Source organism: Bombus pascuorum, chromosome 3 (assembly GCF_905332965.1).
Source record: "Bombus pascuorum chromosome 3, iyBomPasc1.1, whole genome shotgun sequence".
NCBI classification, from domain to species: domain Eukaryota; kingdom Metazoa; phylum Arthropoda; class Insecta; order Hymenoptera; family Apidae; genus Bombus; species Bombus pascuorum.
Genome location: NC_083490.1, coordinates 11252468 through 11275836, shown reverse-complemented (window position 1 = coordinate 11275836; position 23369 = coordinate 11252468). Strand labels below are relative to the sequence as shown.

Here is a 23369-nt window from a genome sequence, read left to right as displayed (position 1 = left end):
AATAGTTCATCCTATTATATTAGTTTTGAAGTACAAATGTAATTTTCACGTCTTATGCTGTGGACTATGTTTGACAATATATCGTTGGCGTGTAGTGTAGCATCTGTCACAGTCATCTGAATGCAGAAGTTAGCAAATCTCCTTAAAGTTAGATATTTGTGTTTCGACCTATTTTTGTAAGAAAAATATGAAAAACTGGAAAAGTTCTAGCGTTTAAAAGAGAAACTTACTCTTCTTGGCGGACCAGTTGAGTTTCTATCGCTTAAAGAAATATTGTAAATAAACAAATACATATTTATGATTCAATCCCTGGAGAAATTTGATTGATCAATCAATCAATCAGCCTTTCCAGTTATCGTACACGTCAGTTTAAAAGCTTATTGAACGTGTCAGATTAAGAAGTTGATAGATGGTAAGAGGAAAAAAATTACATTTGCAAGGCTATGTGCCATTTAATTTTTAGCTTCTACTATAACTGGCAGTTAGTGTAAAAAAAATTTACAAAGATCATTCGTCTTTGTTGCTGCTTTACAACAATCTTCTCTTGGACTTGATCGCATTTTAATTTACATTCAGTCGACTTTCTTTTCTTCTACTACGTACAGAAAATATAAAATATTAATATATATGTAAGATCTTAAATCTTGGGATAATTCAGGTGATCGATTCTGAACTCTGAAAGTCGAATTTTATTGTGGAAGTAATTAGATAAAATACAAAAATAAAAAATAATTGATATCCGTCTATAGCAATAAATAACAATAAATTACATAGACGCGAAATAACAAATTCTATAGAATGTTTACCTGAAAATCGAGAACCGATTTTCAACGTTCTGAGCTACCGATTTTTCTTCGTCAGTCCTCAAAATTTTATATTCTGTGCTCTTGTCCGTCTCTGATGTTGCTCTCTGTCCGTTCGTTTGGGAAAAAAATGTCTTTCAAAAATGGTTATCCGTAGAACCCTAAGAGGGTCGCTCTGACCGTGAAACGGAAAAGTCGTGCTACATACTTACGTAAAATGAAAACAGTCCCTATCCCACGTGAACTCTAGGGAGTTTACATATATATATATATATATATAAAATTTATTATATGATATATAATAATATATTATTAATTCTATTAATAATAAATATATAATAAATGTATAATAATATATAAAAAATATTATATGTTATATATAAAATATTTTCGGTCCTGAAAATATTCGATACGCTAGCATAACTTTGACTTTTGTCTGAAATGAATGTAGATAAAACAATAAAAATATCTTCATGAAAGTATATTGAAGCCTCGTGTATAGTTGTGAGAAAGCAAAAGAACGTTTGTTTTGAAGCAAACCAATGTTTAAATATTGGGAGAAATATCGGGGATTTTTATGTCTGAAAAATATTTCTCATTCGGACATTCTATAAATTAACGTGAAAAAAATATCGAAAAGTCAAAGTTACGTTAGTGTCAGAATATTTTCCACAGACTGTATTTTCTTTCACTACATTTTATGAAAATATTGCCAATTTATGTATAAAAAAATAACGTTTGGACACTTTAGTTTTTTCGTTGTTATCCCTCTAAAGTCCAACATTTTCATCAAATAATTTTCTTTATAATTGCAATTATATAATACAATAACTGGACTGCGAAGTTTCATACAAATTTATATTTTTGAGAATAGATAGAACATTGGTAGGAAATTGCGTAACTTGCCAAGTTACATTTCTAAATTTCCTACAAATTTTCATTGTACAAAACATTATTAAATCATAAAATTGATTCATTTCCTAAATTTCTAAAACAATTATGTATATATGTACATACAATTTTGATATTATAAATAACAAATAACTTCATGAATTATTATTGTTAGATAATAAAATTGATTCATTTCCTAAATTTCTAAAACAATTATATATATACATATATATATATATATATATATATATAAATATGTACATACAATTTTGATATTATAATAACAAATAACTTTATGAATTATTATTATTAGATCATGAAATTGATTCATGTCCTAAATTCTTAAAACAATAATATATTTATGTACATACAATTTTGATATTATAAATAACAAATAACTTTATAAATATCAAAATGTACGTTTGGCAACGTATATTTGACAATTTCAATACCACAGTCACAATATATTTTTTAATCCCTTTTTTTAACAAATAGATAACATCTCTTGCCGTTAAGAATGTGAAATTTTTATTAATTTTATTACAATATGTTCCTGAAATATTCCGGCACTTGTCTTTATTCCATAATTACCGGGCAGATTAATTGGTTGGTACAAAAAAGCCTTCTTTGGAGACAAGAATATAAGCGACAGTCACGAGAGGGAAGGAATAATATAGGTCAACGTCGAACGCTTTTAGTTTGATTAAAATTTACTTTTTCCCACCATCGTGCGACGTCCAATCGTGCAATATTTATTCCATGCTCGTCACAAATCCTATTTTAATTCTACCTATGTTCGCCGGTATATTTTTGCCATCATGATCTGGCATATTTGATGAGGCATGACTCAGACAATTTCTAGGGAACAGAGGAAGTACGAAGAAATAATCCAAATATTAAGTAGCATGATCGAATACTAATGAATGAAACAGACGGTCAATAATTATGGGTGGGAAAAACAACATTATTGAATTTCTGTTTTATATTGCTTTTTATTAAAATGATGTTATTTGAAGTTTCAGTTTAGTTCGACATTAAAGAAACTTTCCTATTGTTCTTGTTCATTGACTAATTAGATCAATAATTTATTAAACAAATTTATGACTGTGAAAAATTTAATCGCAGACTACCAAAGTTATACTGCAGTCATTTTTATGCAGGAATAATTAATATAAATTAGAGGAAGGAAAGTGAATGACAATGAGAGAGAAAAGAATACAAGTTCATACGAGTTATCTATTATATGTTTGCTGTTGCGTATTTTTGAAGTAAAAACAAAATGATTTAAAGTTTATAACATAGGATTCTTATACTCTAATCAACTTGAAACCTCAATTTTTTGTATTTTTATAGCATCAAATTTTTGTAACCATACGGAAGTGTTATTTTGAACGATACAAAATTTTATATATTTTATATATATTTTTAAATGCAGAAATTACAAAAATTACTTGCAAGTAGCTTTATACTTCAATGAATATTCTATTTATTAGGTTTCTTCCTTTACTTCCCTATAGTACTAGACTTTTGTAATTATACGAAAGTGCTATTAAACGATGCTAGGCTTAATATATTTGAACCTAATTAATTACTCTGTAATTGCCATAAAAAATACAGAGTCAATATGCCAATACTTTCTATAGCTAACTGTGAGTTAGCGTGATAAAAAAATAAAAAATAAATGAAACTTTAAAAAAGAAAAAGAAAAATAAAGCTGTCGCAATGTAAACGCTACCTTTCAAAAACAACCTAATCTAGAAATTTTATATATTTTATATATATTTTTGGATACAGAAATTACAAAAATTACTTGCAAGTAGCTTTATACTTCAATGAATATTCTATTTATTAGGTTTCATACTTTCCTATAGTTAGTATTAAAAAATTAAAACAGCTAACAACGAAAAACAAGTTGAACATAGAATTATAGAAATATATTGCGTTGGCAACTAAATGATTGCGGATTTTGTCATTACCACCTAATGACAAAATGAGATTTGACTACCCTGAGATTTCCATATCTCTTTCTTCTGCTTCGCAAACGTAAAATTGATTTACATAACACAGAAAGTAATATCTTCAATTTTTAATTAATTAAATAACAGCTTTTCAGTTATATTAACTCCATCGTTTCAAAATTTCTGACGCACACCGCTGGCCATCGGTAATTCTCCTCTTAATTCCAACTAGTGCATTACCACCTAATGACAAAATCCGCAATCACTTAGTCGCCAATCCACATGATAGTATCGCTGAAATAGCAAATAATTAATAAGAATTCGATAATAAAACAAGCTTTCTTAACTACGCAGGAATCGTTTTCAACGTAACACGTTACATGGACTTCCACCCAGGAGGAGTCAACGAATTAATGAGAGGCGTTGGAAAAGACGCCACGAAGCTTTTCGAAAACGTAAGTGTAATGACATCCGACCATCCATCGGATCAACGGTACGATTCATCGTTGATCGATGATTATTTTTACGTACCCATAGATCGTTCGTTGCAGGTGCACGCTTGGGTCAACTATCAGAGCATCCTTCAGAAATGCGTGGTCGGGAGGCTGAGCCGTGGCTCGGTGAGCGGTACCTCCTCGCCACCGACGGAAAACGTTGCCTCGAGCACGAGCAATTGTTCGTCAGCGACGGTGAACCTGATAACAAGTTGCACAAGTGAGTAACTAACGCGATATCGATCCTGCCCGCTTGTGTCTCGCCGATGGTGATAAAAGGAACGAGCGTCAGGGAAACCTTGATGGCTCTTTTCATGGAAAATTGTGAATGCAAAGAAAACAAAAAAATATGTGTATATATATATGTAGATATGGCTTTTAAAGTGGCTTCATGCCGTTTATAGAAAAATTGAAATGTTAAAGTAGTTGAATGCAAACTATGTTTGCAGGGTGTTGGAAAGGATGCAGAGCCTTGCGGGTCTGAGTTAAGAGAAAGATATCAAGGTTTTGGTATACTCTATAAAAGTAGTTATCTTTGTTGGAATGTTTATTCAATTTTCAAGGGTGGATTATTATATTATGGTTGAGAGATGAACAGAGATGATGGGAATTTGTGATTATTTAAAATAAACAATTTATTATTAAAATAATTTGGTTAATATAGAAATACAAGTTTGTTTAATTATTCAAGGATAATTGTCTTCATAATTCATGTCTATTTGTATTTATTCATATAAGTCACGTTTATCACATTGTATGTTGTTAGTTTGAAACTAAATTGTTGTGAGCGAGTTTTGAACAGACGCGAGCGTTCATCGTATGTAAATATTATATTTGTATTTACTATACTATATCTTTCGTGGCAGAAGACCCGAGCGAGCTCTTAGCAACCTTCAGGTTGCTAAGAATCATTTTATATTAGGGTATGTACTTGAAGTGAATGTTTGGATATTTTGTTGGAATTTTTGAATTAGTAGGAGAGTTTATAGCGAACGTTATCTCTTCAAACATGGACCATATGGTTTAATTACATCGAGCAATTTTACATAACACGTTTCGTTACATATTCGGTGTTATACGAGAAAGTGGACAAAGTGTTCGTTGTTTGACGGTTAAACATTCATCTTCTCGTCTCAAAATTAAAATTGAGATCTCGTTTTCAATACACGCTTCGACAAATTGATGAAGTACTAAAGTCTTTTTTAATTTCGACATTTCTATATAGACAAATGATGAATTATGTAGCGAACAAATTGTTAATAAATTATCGTAGGAGGTAGTGGGAAAGAAAGTTTTGAAAAATCAAGAGAGTAAATAGAAACCGTTATTATAGAAGGGATGTTGGAAGAAGAGTAGCAAAGTTTGATTGATCGACAAGAAATGCACAACAAGAGAATAATTAGAACGTATTGATTTTCAGCTCATGGTGTCAGCCAAGAAAATATGTCAGATACTAGTTCAGCGAAAATAAAAATGGACTGGAGGCAAACATCCAACTCGCTCACATTGTTTTATCAAACGATGCGCGATCATCCAGGCATGAGCTATCAATTAAGTACGATAAACGATTCGAAGTTGATATACAAATTATTTTTCGCGAAGGACATATTAACGCACGAGTTGGAATTAACAGAAAAAATACAATGGCCACCGGTCTGCGTCAGAAATTTCGAAACGATGGAGGTAATGTAACTGAAAAGCTGTTATTTAATTAATCAGAAATTTAAGATATTAATTTCTACTTTCTGCTTTATGTAGATCAATTTTACGTTTATGAAGCACAGGCCAGATATATGGAGATCTTATGGCAATCAAGCGGTATACAGGGAGACGAATACGCATAGTCGAATATACAGAGAATACGAAGTACTTACGAACAAACCGCTTTCTAAATTAGTTCATCTGTTAGTCGTGCGAGCAAAAGACTTCTTGCAAATTGTACCTATTGGCAGGTACTTAGAAGCCAAAATGAACGTCATGGGTGAATATCATCCTTTTTCTTTTCGCTATTTAAAATCCCTAATTCATTGATCGACTAATTAAGAAAATTTAGAAACGAAATTAAAATGGCACGGTAATTTTCATAACAGCTACAGAAACTACAAACGAAACGAATATCTTTAAATCATTCTTCTTCTATTTATCTGTACTGCAATACTGTAATAGTTTCTATATTATTAATATCAAAGACGTTCAAAGTATTTTCATCGAAGAGATTGCTCTACCCTTCAAGTAACTTGAACATTTCTACAAAATTAATTATTCACGTAGTTCTTCGCAGTAATTATTTTTTTAACTTATCCTATTGAAATGTAAATGTTTTGTCAAAATGGAAAAAATTCTTTCATTTTTATATTGGTTCGTATAATCATATTTGTTGTCGGTGAAATAATTCTATTAATTCTGTGCTGTATACGTTATACAATATTTAACAAACTATAGTAAAGATTTAGCCAATTCCCTCTTTGCATGGTAGATAATAAGTTCTCGAAGCAAGTATGTAAGAAACTATAAGATATTTCGTTTTAGGGATAGAAGTATCGCGAATGTACACGCCTGTCCCACCGTGCCTTCATCCGGACGACATGGCGCCAAACTACAAGTCTGATTGCCTGTGTTTCATGATCAAGAAGTACCCGAATGGCGTTCTCAGTCCGTCCATAACCGCTCTTCAGATTGGTCAGACCTTCCTTTTGAGCAATGCTTTAGGTGCCTTCGTAGTAGAATCCTTTGATCGCTATTCTATCATTCATATGATCGTTGGTGGCACCGGTTTGACAGTGATGCTTGGCATCATTCAGCGAGCTTTGGCCAGACGCAATGTGTTAGTATCTTTTTATCTATAGGGCTTGTGAAAATCTAGTTTTCCAAACGTACTTTCTGAACGCATGTTACATGACAAGACATGACATTTCTTGAAAATTTGTCACGTTTTAGAGATTTGGCGACTATGAAATGGCCATTTTCTTTAAAGTAATACCGAATTGCTTTTTTACTTTTAGTTGAATTTTAGTTAGGAGGAAGTAAGCTTATTAGTAGCAATAGCGTTATTTATTGTACCAACCGTACGTTTCTATAGTTTAGGATCTAAAACATAACATAATAAGATTCCAAGAGTGCAGGAAATATGCAAAAGAATTATTATAATTATTATATAATTATTTATATTATTATATATAATAATATAATATTAATATTATTATTATATATTATATTATTATTAATATATTATATAATATATAATATTATATAATTATTATAATAGAATTATTATAATACGAAAGTAAATTTGTGAAAGAAAGTCTAAATGTTGATATTTGGCTTCCTATATTTTGATAACGTTACTTCCTATGTAATTCTTATCGAATACCTATAGTTTAATAGAGCGTGATTAAGCTTTTCAGTTAATAGATGAGATGTAATTATACATATATAATCCTTGCGCATGTTTGTAATTTAATAATTTATGGATGCTGCAGAAAGTCCATAAACTTACTCAACTTCAACAAGAACGAAGATAACATGTTTTACGTGGCGGAAATGGAAAAGGCTACCGTAGACAAAAAGTAGGTAGACTTTTTTGGATTTGTCTTTTCAATCTCTTCAAATGGAACATTTGTACGTTGCAGATTAAAAGTTACACATATCCTTTCAAATGCCAAAGGCGCGTGGACAGGCAGACGCGGCAAGTTATCTGATAATTTATTAAAGGAACTAATCGGAACAGGTAATCCTGATGGATGCGTTTTCACGTGCGGGCCTCGAGGATTCATACAGGCCGCAAAGAAGTAAGAATAAGCACGATTTACCATTCTAATTTCGAATTATCTCTGACCCTGATATTTAAAATGTACAAAAATTTCATAAAATAAGAGCATAGCATGAATTTTGCAAATCATAGAAAGAAGCATAAGTCGAATAACGTTTGTCTTTAGTTTATTTTTTATTAATTGCGTGTATGTTTTTCAGGTCACTTCTAAAATTCAATTGGAAGCCGTACCAAATGCACCAATTCGACGATTAGCTGTACTCATCGAAAGCGTACTCCCTCTCTTTTGATACCAAACGTTGGAACATTGGCAAACGTGTGGAAACAACAATTACATGTCGTACCGTCGAATTTTTAAAAAGAACCTTTTGGATACCTTTATTCCTATTTCCGCCCACAATCTCAGATTCATGCGTGTGAGTTTATCAGGGAATCGGGTGGCAAATATGTAATAAAAAAGAAAATGTTTGGAGAAATAGAATTTTTTTTGTAGAAGTATCCTCTATGGAACTTCGTTTGATAAAATTTTTCTATGAAATTTATATTGAATTTTTTATTAAAAGATGTAAAATTTTATTTCAAGAAGTAGTAAATCTTACCATTTTCAATGTTACTGTCAGAATTAATTTAGAAAGTAATTATATAAAGATTGAATTTGTATATCCATATAGAATATTGCAGCAAAATTAATTATGATTTTGTTTCTTTCATGAAATTATGTCTTCCGTTTCGATAATTCACTCGGTTTGACCGCAATACGCAAAAGCAAACACCTGTATATTTGTACTTACTATGAGTAAGTAGACGCGCATACTTTGTACCATATCTACGAATTTCGAAAAAAAAGAACAAGAAAAGAAAAAAGAAACAATAGAAGTAAGGATCACGGATGAAAGTCTTTGAAATCTACGGGACGAGCCATAGATGTAATTCCTATATGGTTCGCGAGTAACAAATTATTTTTACAAACGTCGTCTTTTAATCTATCATCCAGAGAGTTGTATTTTGAACAATTTATCCGGGAACATTAACAAGTATTTTCAAACGCAGGTCAATTCGAAACGATCATGGTGCTATTTCTTAAAACGAAGCGAAACAAACACCTCACAACCATAATTTTTAAATTCCCAATTTGCATTTTATATAGAAATATTTTTAATCAGATTTTTATTTCCACACAATAAACTGCAGTCCCCTGTGTCTATCGAATTAGAATCCCTTGCGAGATTTGAATATTTTTTACTTATTGTTAGTAATAAATTAAATAGTTGACAAGCTTTCTACAAAAAGCTATATATGTACAACTTTCAAATTGAGTAAATCGTGGCGAGAATTTTAGTCCTAAAATTTGAATATTATCTACGTTTGAATTAATAATTACAATTCTTAATAAATCTTCTACGTAGAGTACCATTTGCATATGTTTATAGATATTTTCTTTGGGAAGTTGTTCAATCGTTATGTATACAGGATCGTCCACGTATTTAGTAATAATTATTTGGATAATCAAAAATAGTTTGTTATTTATCCTTCATAGCATACGGTACAATATATCGTTTGCGTATATAATAATAATAATTTGCGTACATAGTTCTAATTCGATAGCCAGGTACTGTGAAGCGATTAAAGCATCATGTTGGGCCCTTTCCTTTGGAAATAAAACACGTGCCAGACAGGGGCCTTAGAACTCTGGGTGAAAACTCTAGAATCATTACCAATAAAATGGCCTAATTACAGAAACGTTTTAAAATTAACAGCATAACGCAAAAGTACCAGAACCATAGTTCTTCGATTTTTCATAAAACTGAAGAAGAATTACGTTAAGTACGTGACTTGGAAAGGTGGAGAAGATCGAAGAACTTCTGCAAGTAATTTTTACCAATCACGTGCTTTCAGATTCGAGCGTGTACGATTGTTTCATTCGAAGTTGGCCGTGTTTGAAAGAGAAAAGTATAGTGTCTCGTGGTTTGCTGAACGACACGGGTAGTTTTATTCAAAATATACTCGAGTACGGACCATTTTCTGCATTTACGTACATGTTAAATACGCCTATGTGTATGTATATGTGTGTATGTACATAGTTGTTACCAGAAATAAATGAATATTTGATGGCTCCTTGTCTTGTCGTGTTCCTCTTTTCTTTTCATATTTTTCTCCGCTTTCCTTTATCCTTTGAAACTTCTGTCATAACTTCAGCAGTCTTTCTACTTGGCAGACGAACAGAGGAATACCATGTTCTTTTATCTCTGGAAGTTCTACTACGACAGATTTCTTTGTCTTTTCATTCAGAAATTGAACTGATGAATCTGTTGGTATTTGAAGATTTGAATGTAAGAAATTTAATTTTAAATGCAAGTCGACGTCATAAAAAATTAATTTGAATAAATTTTAGCTCAAATAATGTTTAAAAATTGTTTCAGCAATTTTAGAATTTACCATATATTTATTATATCTTAGAGAACACTTGGTGGAAAGAAGAATCTTCAAATTTCTGCAACTTCTACTATTGTGAACTCCAATTATATAAATTGGTTGCTCCTTGACAATTTCACATAAACAAAATTCTACTATCCTATAATACTCCAGAAATTGTATATTTAACACGAATCCCTCTCTATTAATTATCATCTCTGCATCCAAATTCGTTTGATCTTCCAATTGCTTCAAATAATAAAGTACCAATAACTCCATTAAACATAAACATCAGCAGATTGATCTTCCAGCAAAAGCAAAATATAATTGACATCATCACCATGAATGTACTCATAAGAATTGATACACAAGAAAAACGAGAAATGAATACCATTTTTATTAATAAAAATATAAAGTAACTACTTCACAGATATGTTAGACAAAGAGTATCATTTTTGTACTTCATAAAAATGTACATTTTATACTAACCACAAGTGAAATAAATATCTAAACAGAGTATCATTTCCCAAAAGATTCATTTCATAAAAATTTATATTTTATATTAACCACAAGTAAAATAAATACCTAAAAAGACTATCATTTTTATATAATTTCTACTGTACTCTGTGTTGAACAAAAGTAGAACAAATACTTTTATAAATAAATATTAAAGATAGTTCAATATCAAGGTAATTGATAAATGTGGGGATGGGAAGGGGAGGAGAGAGGAATTTAAATCTTTTCAAAATTCGTCCTCGTATCTCGTCAAGCCTTTCCACACTCCAATTATAATTTACAATAACATGTCTTGCATAAAGCAAAGAGTGTTCATTATTGATCGTACAAAGTTTTTCACTGCAACGTGACGTAACTACATCGGCGAACGAATGAAACTTTTTGGCCACAAAAAATGTGTTGCGGCTGATTTTTGGCTTCCAGAGCACCTGACCTTGGAAAGTCGCACTGCGAATTTTTCGCACGATATATCGATGTTCGTGGCCGGATGCCTACCTCGTGCTTGCCAAGCACATTCTTCCGTTTGTAGGATCGATCAATCTTGGAGAAGAAATTTTTAATTATTTGACAAACTGACGGTAGAAAGTTCAGTGGAAATCATAGAAGTTATTATTATCTTCATCGACGATTATATTCCCAATTATAATTATTAAATGTAATTATTAACTGTAACATAAACTACAATTATTCCCAAATTTCTATCTCTTCGGCAGGTCGGCAGAAAAGTACGAGGAGAGAACGGCAACACATCCAAACCAGCTGGCTGCTGAAGCGAGCAAAACTCTCATAGAAAGAAGACTAAGAAGAAAACACCGCACTGACCTCACTAAAGAAATAAAATAGACAAACTCGAAGATCATAAAAGGTATAACTTAGAAAAAACGAAGCTGGCACCCCGCTGGGGGTAGCCACCCACATGCTATATTTATTTTTATTTTATTTTTTTTTTCTTCACCAATAAGATATAACACTTTACCAAATGTCCATAAGGACAAATTGTAAAAAACCAAAATAAAATAAAATAAAAAAAAAAAACAAACTTGAAAATGGTATCCTGTTGAGGATAGCCATCCACATGTTATTTAGCAATTAAGTTAGAAAAATTTACCACATATCCAGCTGGACAAATTGTAAATTACAAATTAAATAATAAAAAACAATTTCTTAACTCGAAAAGAAAATTTATTTGACTTTCGTATGAAATTATAACAAATTGTTCTTAAGCTATAAAAAATATAATTAAAGCGGAGAAGGGAATTTCCGGTGTTTCCAGTGTCAAGTCTCTTAGTAGACATTACTCTTTCGATTTAAGCACTAGATTCAACTAGAATCAAACACACGATAAACACTTATTAAACATAACATAGTACCACGTCAGAAAAATTTACTTACAATTCTCAATGAGAATTGATTCATCCAAATAAAAAAATAGTAAAATTCAGATTTTATAAATAGTAAATAGTAAATAGTAAAGTAATAGTAATTATAAATAATAAAAGTAAATAAAAAAATAATAAAATTCGTCCAAATAAAAAAAAGTCTCTTGGTGTTTTTAGTTGCCTTCTTTTAATAGAAACTAGAAATAGTTGGCTTTTCGATTAAATTCTTTCACGTCATGTTAAGGATACCAAACATTGGATCATTCAAGTCGAAAGACATTATGATTCTTCGATGTTCAACTATACTTATTATCAAACGAGACAGATAACGTTAGAAAATATGGTGAAATATCCGAGAAGAATATTGTATGTAAATATTATCTTGTACATCGTATATCTAAAAATAATTCTTTGTGAAAATGACATTTTATAAATAAATAGCATACACCGTGCGCGATTGTAACATATTTTCAGAAGAAAAGTTACATGACGCGAGTCATATAAAACTCGTGTACAGATATTCTATTGTTTTTGTTGTTTTCGACGATTCAGTTAAATATAATTCCTATGTATGTTTGTCGTAATAAATCGCAGATGACGTAGAAAATACTAACTTTTTTCGAGGTCGGTATTTTAGAACGTGAGACACGAAATCCCATATAGTGTCATGCCCATCCTGTCTTTAAATCAATGAGGATAACGTAATTATCAACATGATAGTTAATGGAAGGTGATTAGCTAAAAGGCCTATTAAACATGGTTTTGGAATAATGTTGTACCCTAGAGGATGCCATAACGTAGAATGACATAAATCTAACAACCGAAGGAACTTCATTGTCACGAGAATTGGAACAGTGTCTCTACTTTGTGAAATCAATTTCTTCTTTTTTAACTTTCAATCAGAAGAATTCGTTGTATATTGGACGATTAAAATCGATGAAATTAATGCAACTAGAAATCTAAATTTCTTCTGTTCCCATAAAATAAATATTTCAATTAATTAATACTTTTAGTTAATGGTTAGTTCTCATTCCATAGAAATTTAACACGACATATAATATAACAGAATTTCAAAGTATCTGTCGTAATAATATGCTTGAACACACGATCGTCGGTATATTATTATAGGAATATTAGTCATTTTAGCTTTAATTTAAATTTAATTTAATTTAATCTCTCAATGAATTAGCTCAAATTTCCAGCTTTAAGGGGAAATAAGAGTATTTCTGCTTGTTCTCGCAATGGAATATTTACCCTACTTCGACATGCTTCAAATAATAGATTGTACTTTAAACATTATTTTTCAGGTATAACAAGAGCATACTCGACAGAAATATCAGAAAAACAGACTCTGATATTTGTAGTATTAAGCGATCGATTGCAGCTAATAAAACAGGGCTGGTATTTACTGGTTGGTTTTATCCGGTGGAAACGAGCACAATGAAGTAAAAGCAAGTTCAAAGCTTCGACGGAACATCAACTGGTCTCATCCCCGTTCTTCAGAACCGATCGAAGCTTGGCGAAATTTCGTACCAACCTATCGGTTAAGAAAAAAGGGAAAACAAACATAGAAATAGATCGGAGTTTCCGATCGATTTTTGGCTGCATGCCTCACGTCTCACATAGACGTTCTGAAGGCTGAACATTTTGTTAACGATGCGACAAAAATGAAAGAAAACTGTTAAGAAGTATTAATTGAATTAATAAAGCGAATTAATTTTACTTTGCCTTTTTTGAGTTTTTCTTTTTTTTTTTTTTTTGGAACTTTATGGAATTTTTACTTTTTTCCTATAAAAGTGTTTTGCTCCAATACTATATTATTGTACGAACTTGCTCTTTTATTTTAAATGTCCGATACGAATGGATTTTTTATTTGATAAAAATCGTTTCGAGAAATATTTGATTTGATACTCTCCGGTTTTCCAGAGATTAAAAACTAAATACCGTTTCAATACATATTTTTCGGCAATTGCTCACACTATTTAAATATTGATGATTGCAAATGAAAAGTAACACGTGTGAAATATTTTTTTAAGAACTTTAGTCGCCAGATGAATTTCATTTAAGCGATATCCTTCTAAATAATTTTATACAATTATTCAATTATTCTATTACGTTCCATATTCTATTATAAATTGTTAAGATTATTTTTCCATTATTTTTCCTGCAATTTCAATATAAGGTATGAAAATTTCCTAATGTTACGCACTTTAAGAATAGAAAATTTAGAGAAAATTATCAATTGTTTCCTGATTTAGAGATTAACAATTTCCGAGATGTATTGGGTTGGTAATTAAATGATTGCGGATTTTGTCAGTACCACCTTCTATTGTTACCAGCTCAATAATTATTTCTCAGATCATAAATGAATTATATCGATGTTCAAAGTTTAGATGGTTTATATCCCTGTTTTCCATCTATCGTCTAAACAGCAACCGACATGTACCGCCTCAGAAGAGTAATTAAACTCAAAGTGGAACTTACAACTTCACGGATGAGACCCATAGTCGGAGTTTCCGAATGCAAAACTAAGGGAATCGTGCAAAAAACACTCGTTAGTCCCGAAGCTCACCTATACAATATCGCGAAGATCCATAATTTCGGAACGCTGAAACTCTATTCTAAACAATTTGCAAACTTAAAGAAGCTTAAAGCCTGAAGCAATAAATCAAACGTTAAAAATAGGTGCGGTAGTGTTTCCATCGTCAGAACATTTCTTACGTTTCAGGAAATTAGGCAAAAAAATTGCGACAAATGCTGCATTTCTATCTCTGTATTTTATATTTTCAATATAAGACAGTTTTAACTTCATTAACTATTATCTTTATTTATTTTCAGTTCATGTCTTTCAAATTTGCACGAAATTCCGGTTTTGCAATATACTTCAAAATACTTTGCAATATACTGCAATTTCACTTCAAAATCTACATTTTCCACTTCGAAAACGGCAATACGTAAAATATAAATCTTTCACTTCATAAACTATATACATACGTTTGTGATATAAGAGGGTGTCCTGAATTAGAATATTCTAAAACAGCGATTTTTGTGATTTTTGTTTAGAAGGGAAAGAAAGAAATGAAGTTAAAATTTTTTTTAAATAAAAAGAAAAAATTATAACAGATTTCTAGGTCTATTTCATGGGCGTCTTGTCGCTGCAGTCTTCAATCTGCGAAAAAGATCCACCTCGTAATTCTTGACTGAGGCAAAAAACCAAAAAAGGATTAAATTACTATATATTTTTCTTCTGGGTGAACTAAACAAAGGTAGAAAACAGTTTATTTAAATAATTGTTATAGCACTTTGAAGTTTATTTTCTTTTTTTAAACACTCTAAAATTTTTAATTTCACATTTTTTGCTGCCGTTGTTTAGTTCACCCAGAAGAAAAATAAATAATGATTTAATCCTTTCTTGGTTTTTTGTTTCAGTCAAGAATTACGAGGTGGATCCCTCCCGCCAATTGAAGACTGCAGCATCAAGGAGCCCATGAAATAGGCCTAGAAATCTGTTACAATTGTTTTTTTACTTCAAAAAACAATTAGTTGCATTCGTTAAATATATATAAAACCATACCTCAAAATTCAATAACTTCATTTCTTTCTTTCCCTTCTAAGAAAAAACACAAAACAGCACCGTTTTAGAACATTCTAATTCAGTACACCCCATGAAGCAGCCATAAACATGCACAGCGAGAGAGAAACCAAAAACGTTGCACTTTTCTATTCACCTGTAGCAAAATGACATTGTCAAAAACCATATCTGATGTTACAATAAAATTGAAGTATCGACTCAATCATCGCGCGACGAAATCTCACGGAATTTAGCTTAACCGGGTTCCCTGGTTCGACTGATAATCGAAATTCCATAATTTTCCATTGAAAATTCTATAAATTTCGTCCAAATGTAGGCGTTTAATCGTGCGAGAAGGCCGAGCAGAAAAAGGTGGTGAAAACCACGTTGAAAGGAAATTCTGCTGCTACGGTTAAAGGAGAACGTTAAAAGCGGGATTTCCTCGAGAAACCGTTGCGACGATCGATGAGGTTTCTATCCCATAATAGAAACTAGGAAAGAAACCGCGAAGCATAATGGCCACGGATTTTTCGAATGGACGATACGCGAGCGCGTACTTTGTGCAAAACTTTTCTTTGTTCGTTGCTGCAAGGGCATTCATCGAACCGCTATCGTCCGTGGAACGAACGGTGCTTCGCTGAAATTGTGACTTTCCACGATACGCCAACGACTTGCCTCACAAAAGCCAACTTCTCCGTGAAGTCGAGTCTTGAACCATCTATAACTTGTTTCATAGCGTAGGAAGCATTTGTTTTCTGCAACTCGATCGGAAGGTTACATTCTTCTTTGCGTAGCAAGGGAAATACGTAAGAAGGAATACCATAAAAAAATTTCACAATGTTTAAGATCAATCTGGTCGAAATTCAAGAAAATCTTTTGTTTATTGCAACGTCGACGTGCTCAGTACGTAGACGATTTGTAATGAAAATTCTCGTTCAACTATCATGCGGATCGAAGGAGTTTCCAATTTGGGACACGCAACGTAATACCAAGGATATGAGAAAGGGGCAAATAAATTTTTCTACCACTTTCTCATTCAGTACAAGGAAAGAACAACATTCAAAGCAGCTGACTGCTGAAGCGAGTAAAACTCTCATAGAAAGAAGACTAAGAAGAAAACACCGCACTGACCTCGCTAAAGAAATAAAATAGACAAACTCGAAGATCATAAAAGATATAACTTAGAAAAAACGAAGCTGGCACCCACCCACATGCTATATTTATTTTTATTTTATTTTATTTCTTCACCAATAAGATATAACACTTTACCAAATGTCCATAAGGACAAATTGTAAAAAACCAAAATAAAATAAAATAAAAAAAAAACAAACTCGAAGATGGTATCCTGTTGAGGATAGCCATCCACATGTTATTTAGCAATTAAGTTAGAAAAATTTACCAAATGTCCATAAGGACAAATTGTAAAAAACCAAAATAAAATAAAATAAAAAAAAAACAAACTCGAAGATGATATCCTGTTGAGGATAGCCATCCGCATGTTATTTAGCAATTAAGTTAGAAAAATTTACCAAATGTCCATAAGGACAAATTGTAAAAAACCAAAATAAAATAAAATAAAATAAAAAAAAAACAAACTCGAAGATGGTATCCTGTTGAGGATAGCCATCCACATGTTATTTAGCAATTAAGTTAGAAAAATTTACCAAATGTCCATAAGGACAAATTGTAAAAAACCAAAATAAAATAAAATAAAAAAAAAGCAAACTCGAAGATGGTATCCTGTTGAGGATAGCCATCCACATGTTATTTAGCAATTAAGTTAGAAAAATTTACCAAATGTCCATAAGGACAAATTGTAAAAAACCAAAATAAAATAAAATAAAAAAAAAAACAAACTCGAAGATGGTATCCTGTTGAGGATAGCCATCCACATGTTATTTAGCAATTAAGTTAGAAAAATTTACCAAATGTCCATAAGGACAAATTGTAAAAAACCAAAATAAAATAAAATAAAAAAAAAGCAAACTCGAAGATGGTATCCTGTTGAGGATAGCCATCCACATGTTATTTAGCAATTAAGTTAGAAAAATTTACCAAATGTCCATAAGGACAAATTGTAAAAAACCAAAATAAAATAAAATAAAAAAAAAACAAACTCGAAGATGGTATCCTGTTGAGGATAGCCATCCACATGTTATTTAGCAATTAAGTTAGAAAAATTTACCAAATGTCCATAAGGACAAATTGTAAAAAACCAAAATAAAATAAAATAAAAAAAAAACAAACTCGAAGATGGTATCCTGTTGAGGATAGCCATCCACATGTTATTTAGCAATTAAGTTAGAAAAATTTACCAAATGTCCAGCTGGACAAATTGTAAAGTACAAATTAAATAAAAAAAGAACTTAACTCTTCGAGAATCTTCAGAAACGTGGCAGTAACGAATTATTTATTTTTATTTGTCGCGAGTCAAGATACACGATATTATAAATAAGAAAATCACGCTCAAGTTAAAATTCTTTATCAGTGAAAATAAGAACTTGCGTAGAACTTACAAGAATCCTCAGTCTGGTGATAGTCGTACACGTTTACGTATTAGCGAACGTGTTGATCTAATAATCATATGGCAAGATTGCAAATTTTTACGGTATCGATCGATAAGAAAATGCAACAGCCTTATCAAGATATCGGCGTTCAGTGCGAACGAGCCGAGTCTACCGTCGATATCATTTTCTTGAAGCGTGCAATTAATCGTTCTCGATGGCCGCAATATCCGAGCATTTAATTGGCGGCCCACGAGCCACGAATTCAGGCCGACTCGAGCGATTGTTCGCCCGGCTATGGTTAAAACATAATGATATTTGCTCGGCGATTAATCGCCGACTGGCCCGTTTCTCGAACAATGTTTCCGAAGGGAACGCGCTGAACGAACAATGCACGGCCACGCAGAAAATGGACGTATTGTTCGATACCAGCATTCTTCCATCCAGCGATCAACATGCTGATGACTTGTCACGTGGCAAGAAGCTTTCGTCCTTTCGATCGATTTCGCATCTAATAATTGAATTTCAACGAGTAATTCCGCGTTAACGCCGGGCTGGTGTTATGTAAAATAAAAAAAGGGAATCGAAGATGTAAATAGAAGATAAAAATAAAAAATAAAAAAAAGAGAATATATTTCTTAACACTTGTTTTTCACTGGCTACAATTTACTTCTGAACTGTAGGCGCGACTTTTCAAGACTGAAACTCTTACAACTTGACTTTCGGCGGAATCTGATTCTTTTTCTTTGTCATCCCTCGATATCCCCGCTATCCGCGCGTTTGTTAGGCATTCTCGAACATTCGGCGAAAGGACCGTTGGGATATTGAGGGTTCATTAGGCACTTCGCTTCGGCGACGTACATTGTCGCCAGATCTTTATTTCATCAAGGAGGAGATTACCAGATTCGCAACAAGATACAGAACAAGAATAGAAACACACCCGAACCAGCTGGCAGCTGAAACGTGCAACACAACAAACATCGCAAGAAGACTAAAAAGGAAACACCCAATAGACCTCATAAAAGATATAACTTAGAAAAAAAACGAAGCTGGTACCCCGCTGGAGGTAGCTGCCCACATGCTATATTATTTTTTATTTATATTTTTTTTTCTTCGCCAACAAGATATAACACTTTACCAAATGTCCCCAAGGACAAATTGTAAAATAACCAAAATAAAATAAAAAAAAAAAAAAAAAGATCTTTATTTCCGTCATCACCCCATCGGTTCCGAAGCGTGGCCTGGTCTCTCACGTGGTTGGCGTCACACTAGCATCATACAGAGAAACATGATAAATATATGGTACGTAGGTCGTTGTAATTGTGGCGGAATTCGACGACGGAACTTTGCGACAGCTTCGCGACACAAAGCGCTATACCATCAAAGCGTAAAGCCGGCATGTCCAATGTACTGTCACGTAAAATAAAAAAAAAGAAATCGAAGATGAAAATAAAAAAGAGAGAATTTATTTCCTAACACTTTGTTTACACTAACGACGGCTTACTTCCGAACTCCAGCCGTGACTTTCCAAGTCTGAAGCTCTTACAACTTGACTTTCGATCGGATCCGATTCTTTTTCCTTTCTCCCTCAATATCCCCACTGTCCACGCGTTTGTTAGGCGTCCGCGACAGGTGCCACGCACGCCTTCTTCTTGATATTAAATTAATAAAAAATTCTTCTTCTTCGGATATTAATGGCTCATTAGGCACTTCGCTTCGAAGATATACATTATCGTCGAATGTCGCCACATCATCATCCCATCGGTTTTTTTTATTTTTTTATTTGGTAGATTATTTATAATCAATTCTCATTGAGAATTATAAGTAAACTATTTTGATACTGTAACTTGGATTGTAAGAGTTTGTTGGAATACAACGATATTTCACACTGAGGGATAAGTACCCATACACAGACACCCACACAGGCATTTGAACAGGTCACTTACACAGGTCATACTCATTACTGTATAGAGAGTGGGACTCAAAGTATTTAAGAGATCATGGGTCACTACCTAAGTCTAGTCTGAAAGTAACTGGCCAACAATAAACGATTCTTGTATACGTTGTTAATTATATCACTCGCTTGTATACATCAGGTTCTGTAGTTCTGTTTAATAAACATCACTGAATATTATTTCAACATAAACATTGTGTCTTCCAAAGGTTATTAATCTTAACTTCTAGATTAAATTCTAACAGAGTTTATAGCATGTTTGATTCTAGACATCGGTTTTAAAGTGTACCGGTCGTGACAGTACCTTCGATATCCCTACGGTCCTTACGGCACGCCGAATATTCGGAAGGATGCATATGTCACGTAAAATAAAAAAGAAATTTAAGAAAAAAAAGAAACTTTATTTTTGTCTAGTTTGCAATACACTTCTGAACTCTGGGCGTGACTGTTCAAGACTGACTTGGATGATTTTAGGGGGAGTATTTAAATTCTTTTATTCGTGGGAGTGGGAAAAGGCTCCGATCATATATTTCTGAGAACGGATAGAGTTTTAGTTTATTTTGTTTTTTTTTACAATTTGTCCTGAAGGACATTTGGTAAAGTGTTATATCTCATTGGTAAAAAAAATAAAATAAAAATAAATATAGCATGTGGGTGGCTACCCCCCCTATGTTATATCTTTTATGAACGGATAGACTGACCGGATGTTATCCCGATGGTCACTCGTGCTAAGGCGACTGGGTATTTCGCTATCTTATCACTTTGTTTAGTCGGATTTCGTCTGTGACACATACGCGGCAACCGTCGTGGATGTCACGTCGGAGACACAAGAAATCGCGAAATTAACAGATCGCCGGTAATCTCCTCGCGCCTCCAATTCGAACAAAATGATTCTTTCACGAATAGGATGAAGAAAATTGAACTTCGTATACGACAATGGAATTTATTATAGAAATCCAACAGAGTGACGGTTCAAAGTGTTACAACAGAATGATGTCAAGCGCCAGTTTAGGAGGGTTTTTATATTGAGGGTCTAGTCACCTTGGAGGGGCCATCGCGTCAGAGGCGCCTCGTTCGTTATTGTTTCGATAGTTGTGGCATGCAGGATGCTTATAGTCCCTAGTCCCCAGCGAGTGGCTCTTCTTGAGCGGGTGGTCTTCTTGTGTGACAAACGCGTGCGTGTGGAGATATCGAGGGGCAACAAAGAAAAGAATCCGTTTGGTTTTGAACAAAAGATTCATTCCGTTTCGAACAGCAAAGTGCGAAGAGTCTAGCGTAACAGCGAAGCAAACACATTCGAGAAGCTGATTGTTGATTGTTGACTGTTAATTGTATCATAAACTTTTTTGTTGAATATCAAGAGTATTTCTTGGGCACTTACATTATAACACCAGCTCATAATTAATCCCTCGAGCATTATGCTTCGTTACTGAAACTGTATTTCGCAGTGACACGAATTTTCCGTCATCAGCGTACATGTGCATACGTGGTAATTAATACGCTATCTCGAGGACTGAATTTACCATGGAGCAGAAGAAGGTAAGGTTGAACAGAGGATCGGTTGGTGCGACGAGATGCTTCAAGATGCAACCCAGTACAGTGCCATAAATCAACGTATCCCGACATAAACATCGAGACGCGCAACAATTTTCATAATCCGATTACATTGTTCCATTGCTGTGAATTTATTTTGCTCTTGATGCACGTGTGTAGGTATACAGCATAACCGTTCTAGGGGTTCAAGAAGTGGAATGGAAATGAACAAGCATGCGTATATAACATAATCTTTAAATTTTTCAAGTAAAATATTATAGGATTTATTTATTCAGAAATATTAGAAATTAGAGTTTCCAATGATTTCTATCCTATGTAATAAGCTTATTGATAGATGGATCTATTTCATTCATTAGCTGGTAATGACAAAATCCGCAATCCCTTAATTGCCAACTCAATATTTACAATGGATTAAACAGGAAACGATATTTAACATAAACTAAATATAATAATGTGATAGAACTAGGACAACTAAATTGATAATTCACAACTCACAACTAATAGTTTACAACTCGGCAACTCAACTCCCGACTCCTCACAACTCGGCTCTCAATTCGCAACTTCTCACAACTCGACTTTTAGTTAACGACTGACTATTAATTCGTCTTTCTCCCTTAAGCATCTCTTTGTCTTTTCTCTTACCCCTACCATGTACGTATTCCGTAACCATCATGATCACGTACGCTTCCTTCCGCGTAACTTTTCGACTGAAAGAGCAACGACACATTGATAGGCCGCTTGGGCCGTTGAAGTTTCCCGACTCTTTCGGGCTGTCGATACTTAGGTTTCCTCGCAACATTGTTTATAGTTCATCCGATATTTTCTAGGAAATTTGTCCACGATCATTAGATTCAGCTAGTATCAAACATACCATAATCATTTATTATTCTCGTTATAGTACCACCCAGAATAATTTATTTATAATTCTCACCGAGAATTGATTGTAAAATTCTTCCAAATAAAAAAAAGATCTGCCCACGATTACCAATACCATCTATTGATAAAATCCGCCATCACTTAGTTGGCAACCTAATACACAATTATGCGAAAAGTGGAAAGAAACGTGGATTCTTTGTACCGTTACTATTAATTTATTCTAGGAGAGCTCATTACGGAGTCAATAGATTAGACCTACGTTACGTAAACTGTTTTTGCCGTTTTTCTTACAGTACTAATTGCGTTAGGTATATTTTGTAGAGATCATTTCGTTGGATAGGAAGGAACGTTTATTTTCTAAAAAATCTTTAATTTTATTTTCACGGAAGCCAGTGTCGTTATGATCGTATACGTACTTTCTGAACAATCGTATAATATAACAAATTTGAAATCTATCAGTTCGACGAACCAATAGTTACGATATTTAGAGCTTTTCTCGGAGAGATGTGAGCGAACGTTGAACGGTTGCAGTACTTCAGGGGGTGGTTTCGTTCTTATTAATATTCTGATCTTGTTTGTTGATGAAACTTTACAAGTTACTGTCACTAATGTAGTTTCTTGCGCGTTAACGATAAGTTTGATAAGAAGGAAAGTCGATAGGCGCAAGTGAACCTTACAAATTACGAGT

The 23369-nt window shown here is 32.9% G+C and overlaps 1 protein-coding gene and 1 long non-coding RNA gene across 9 annotated transcripts in view; one reads left to right on the top strand and one right to left on the bottom strand.

Moving 5' to 3' along the window:
• Nucleotides 1–10030, top strand: part of LOC132904873 (cytochrome b5 reductase 4) — a 29224-nt gene extending 19194 nt beyond the window's left edge. For all 8 annotated transcript variants that reach the window (XM_060955679.1, XM_060955678.1, XM_060955684.1 and 5 more), the window contains 8 exons: nt 4007–4107; nt 4204–4366; nt 5567–5829; nt 5905–6127; nt 6676–6970; nt 7626–7712; nt 7776–7934; nt 8116–10030. In XM_060955679.1, coding sequence (XP_060811662.1) covers nt 4007–4107; nt 4204–4366; nt 5567–5829; nt 5905–6127; nt 6676–6970; nt 7626–7712; nt 7776–7934; nt 8116–8170 — 1346 coding nt within the window. In that variant the 3' untranslated portion in view covers nt 8171–10030. The remainder of the gene's footprint in view (nt 1–4006; nt 4108–4203; nt 4367–5566; nt 5830–5904; nt 6128–6675; nt 6971–7625; nt 7713–7775; nt 7935–8115) is intronic.
• LOC132904898 (uncharacterized) overlaps nt 6383–23369 on the bottom strand; it is a 103827-nt gene continuing 86840 nt past the window's right edge. The window contains exon 3 of the long non-coding RNA XR_009657689.1: nt 6383–6393. This is a non-coding gene — a long non-coding RNA (uncharacterized LOC132904898). The remainder of the gene's footprint in view (nt 6394–23369) is intronic.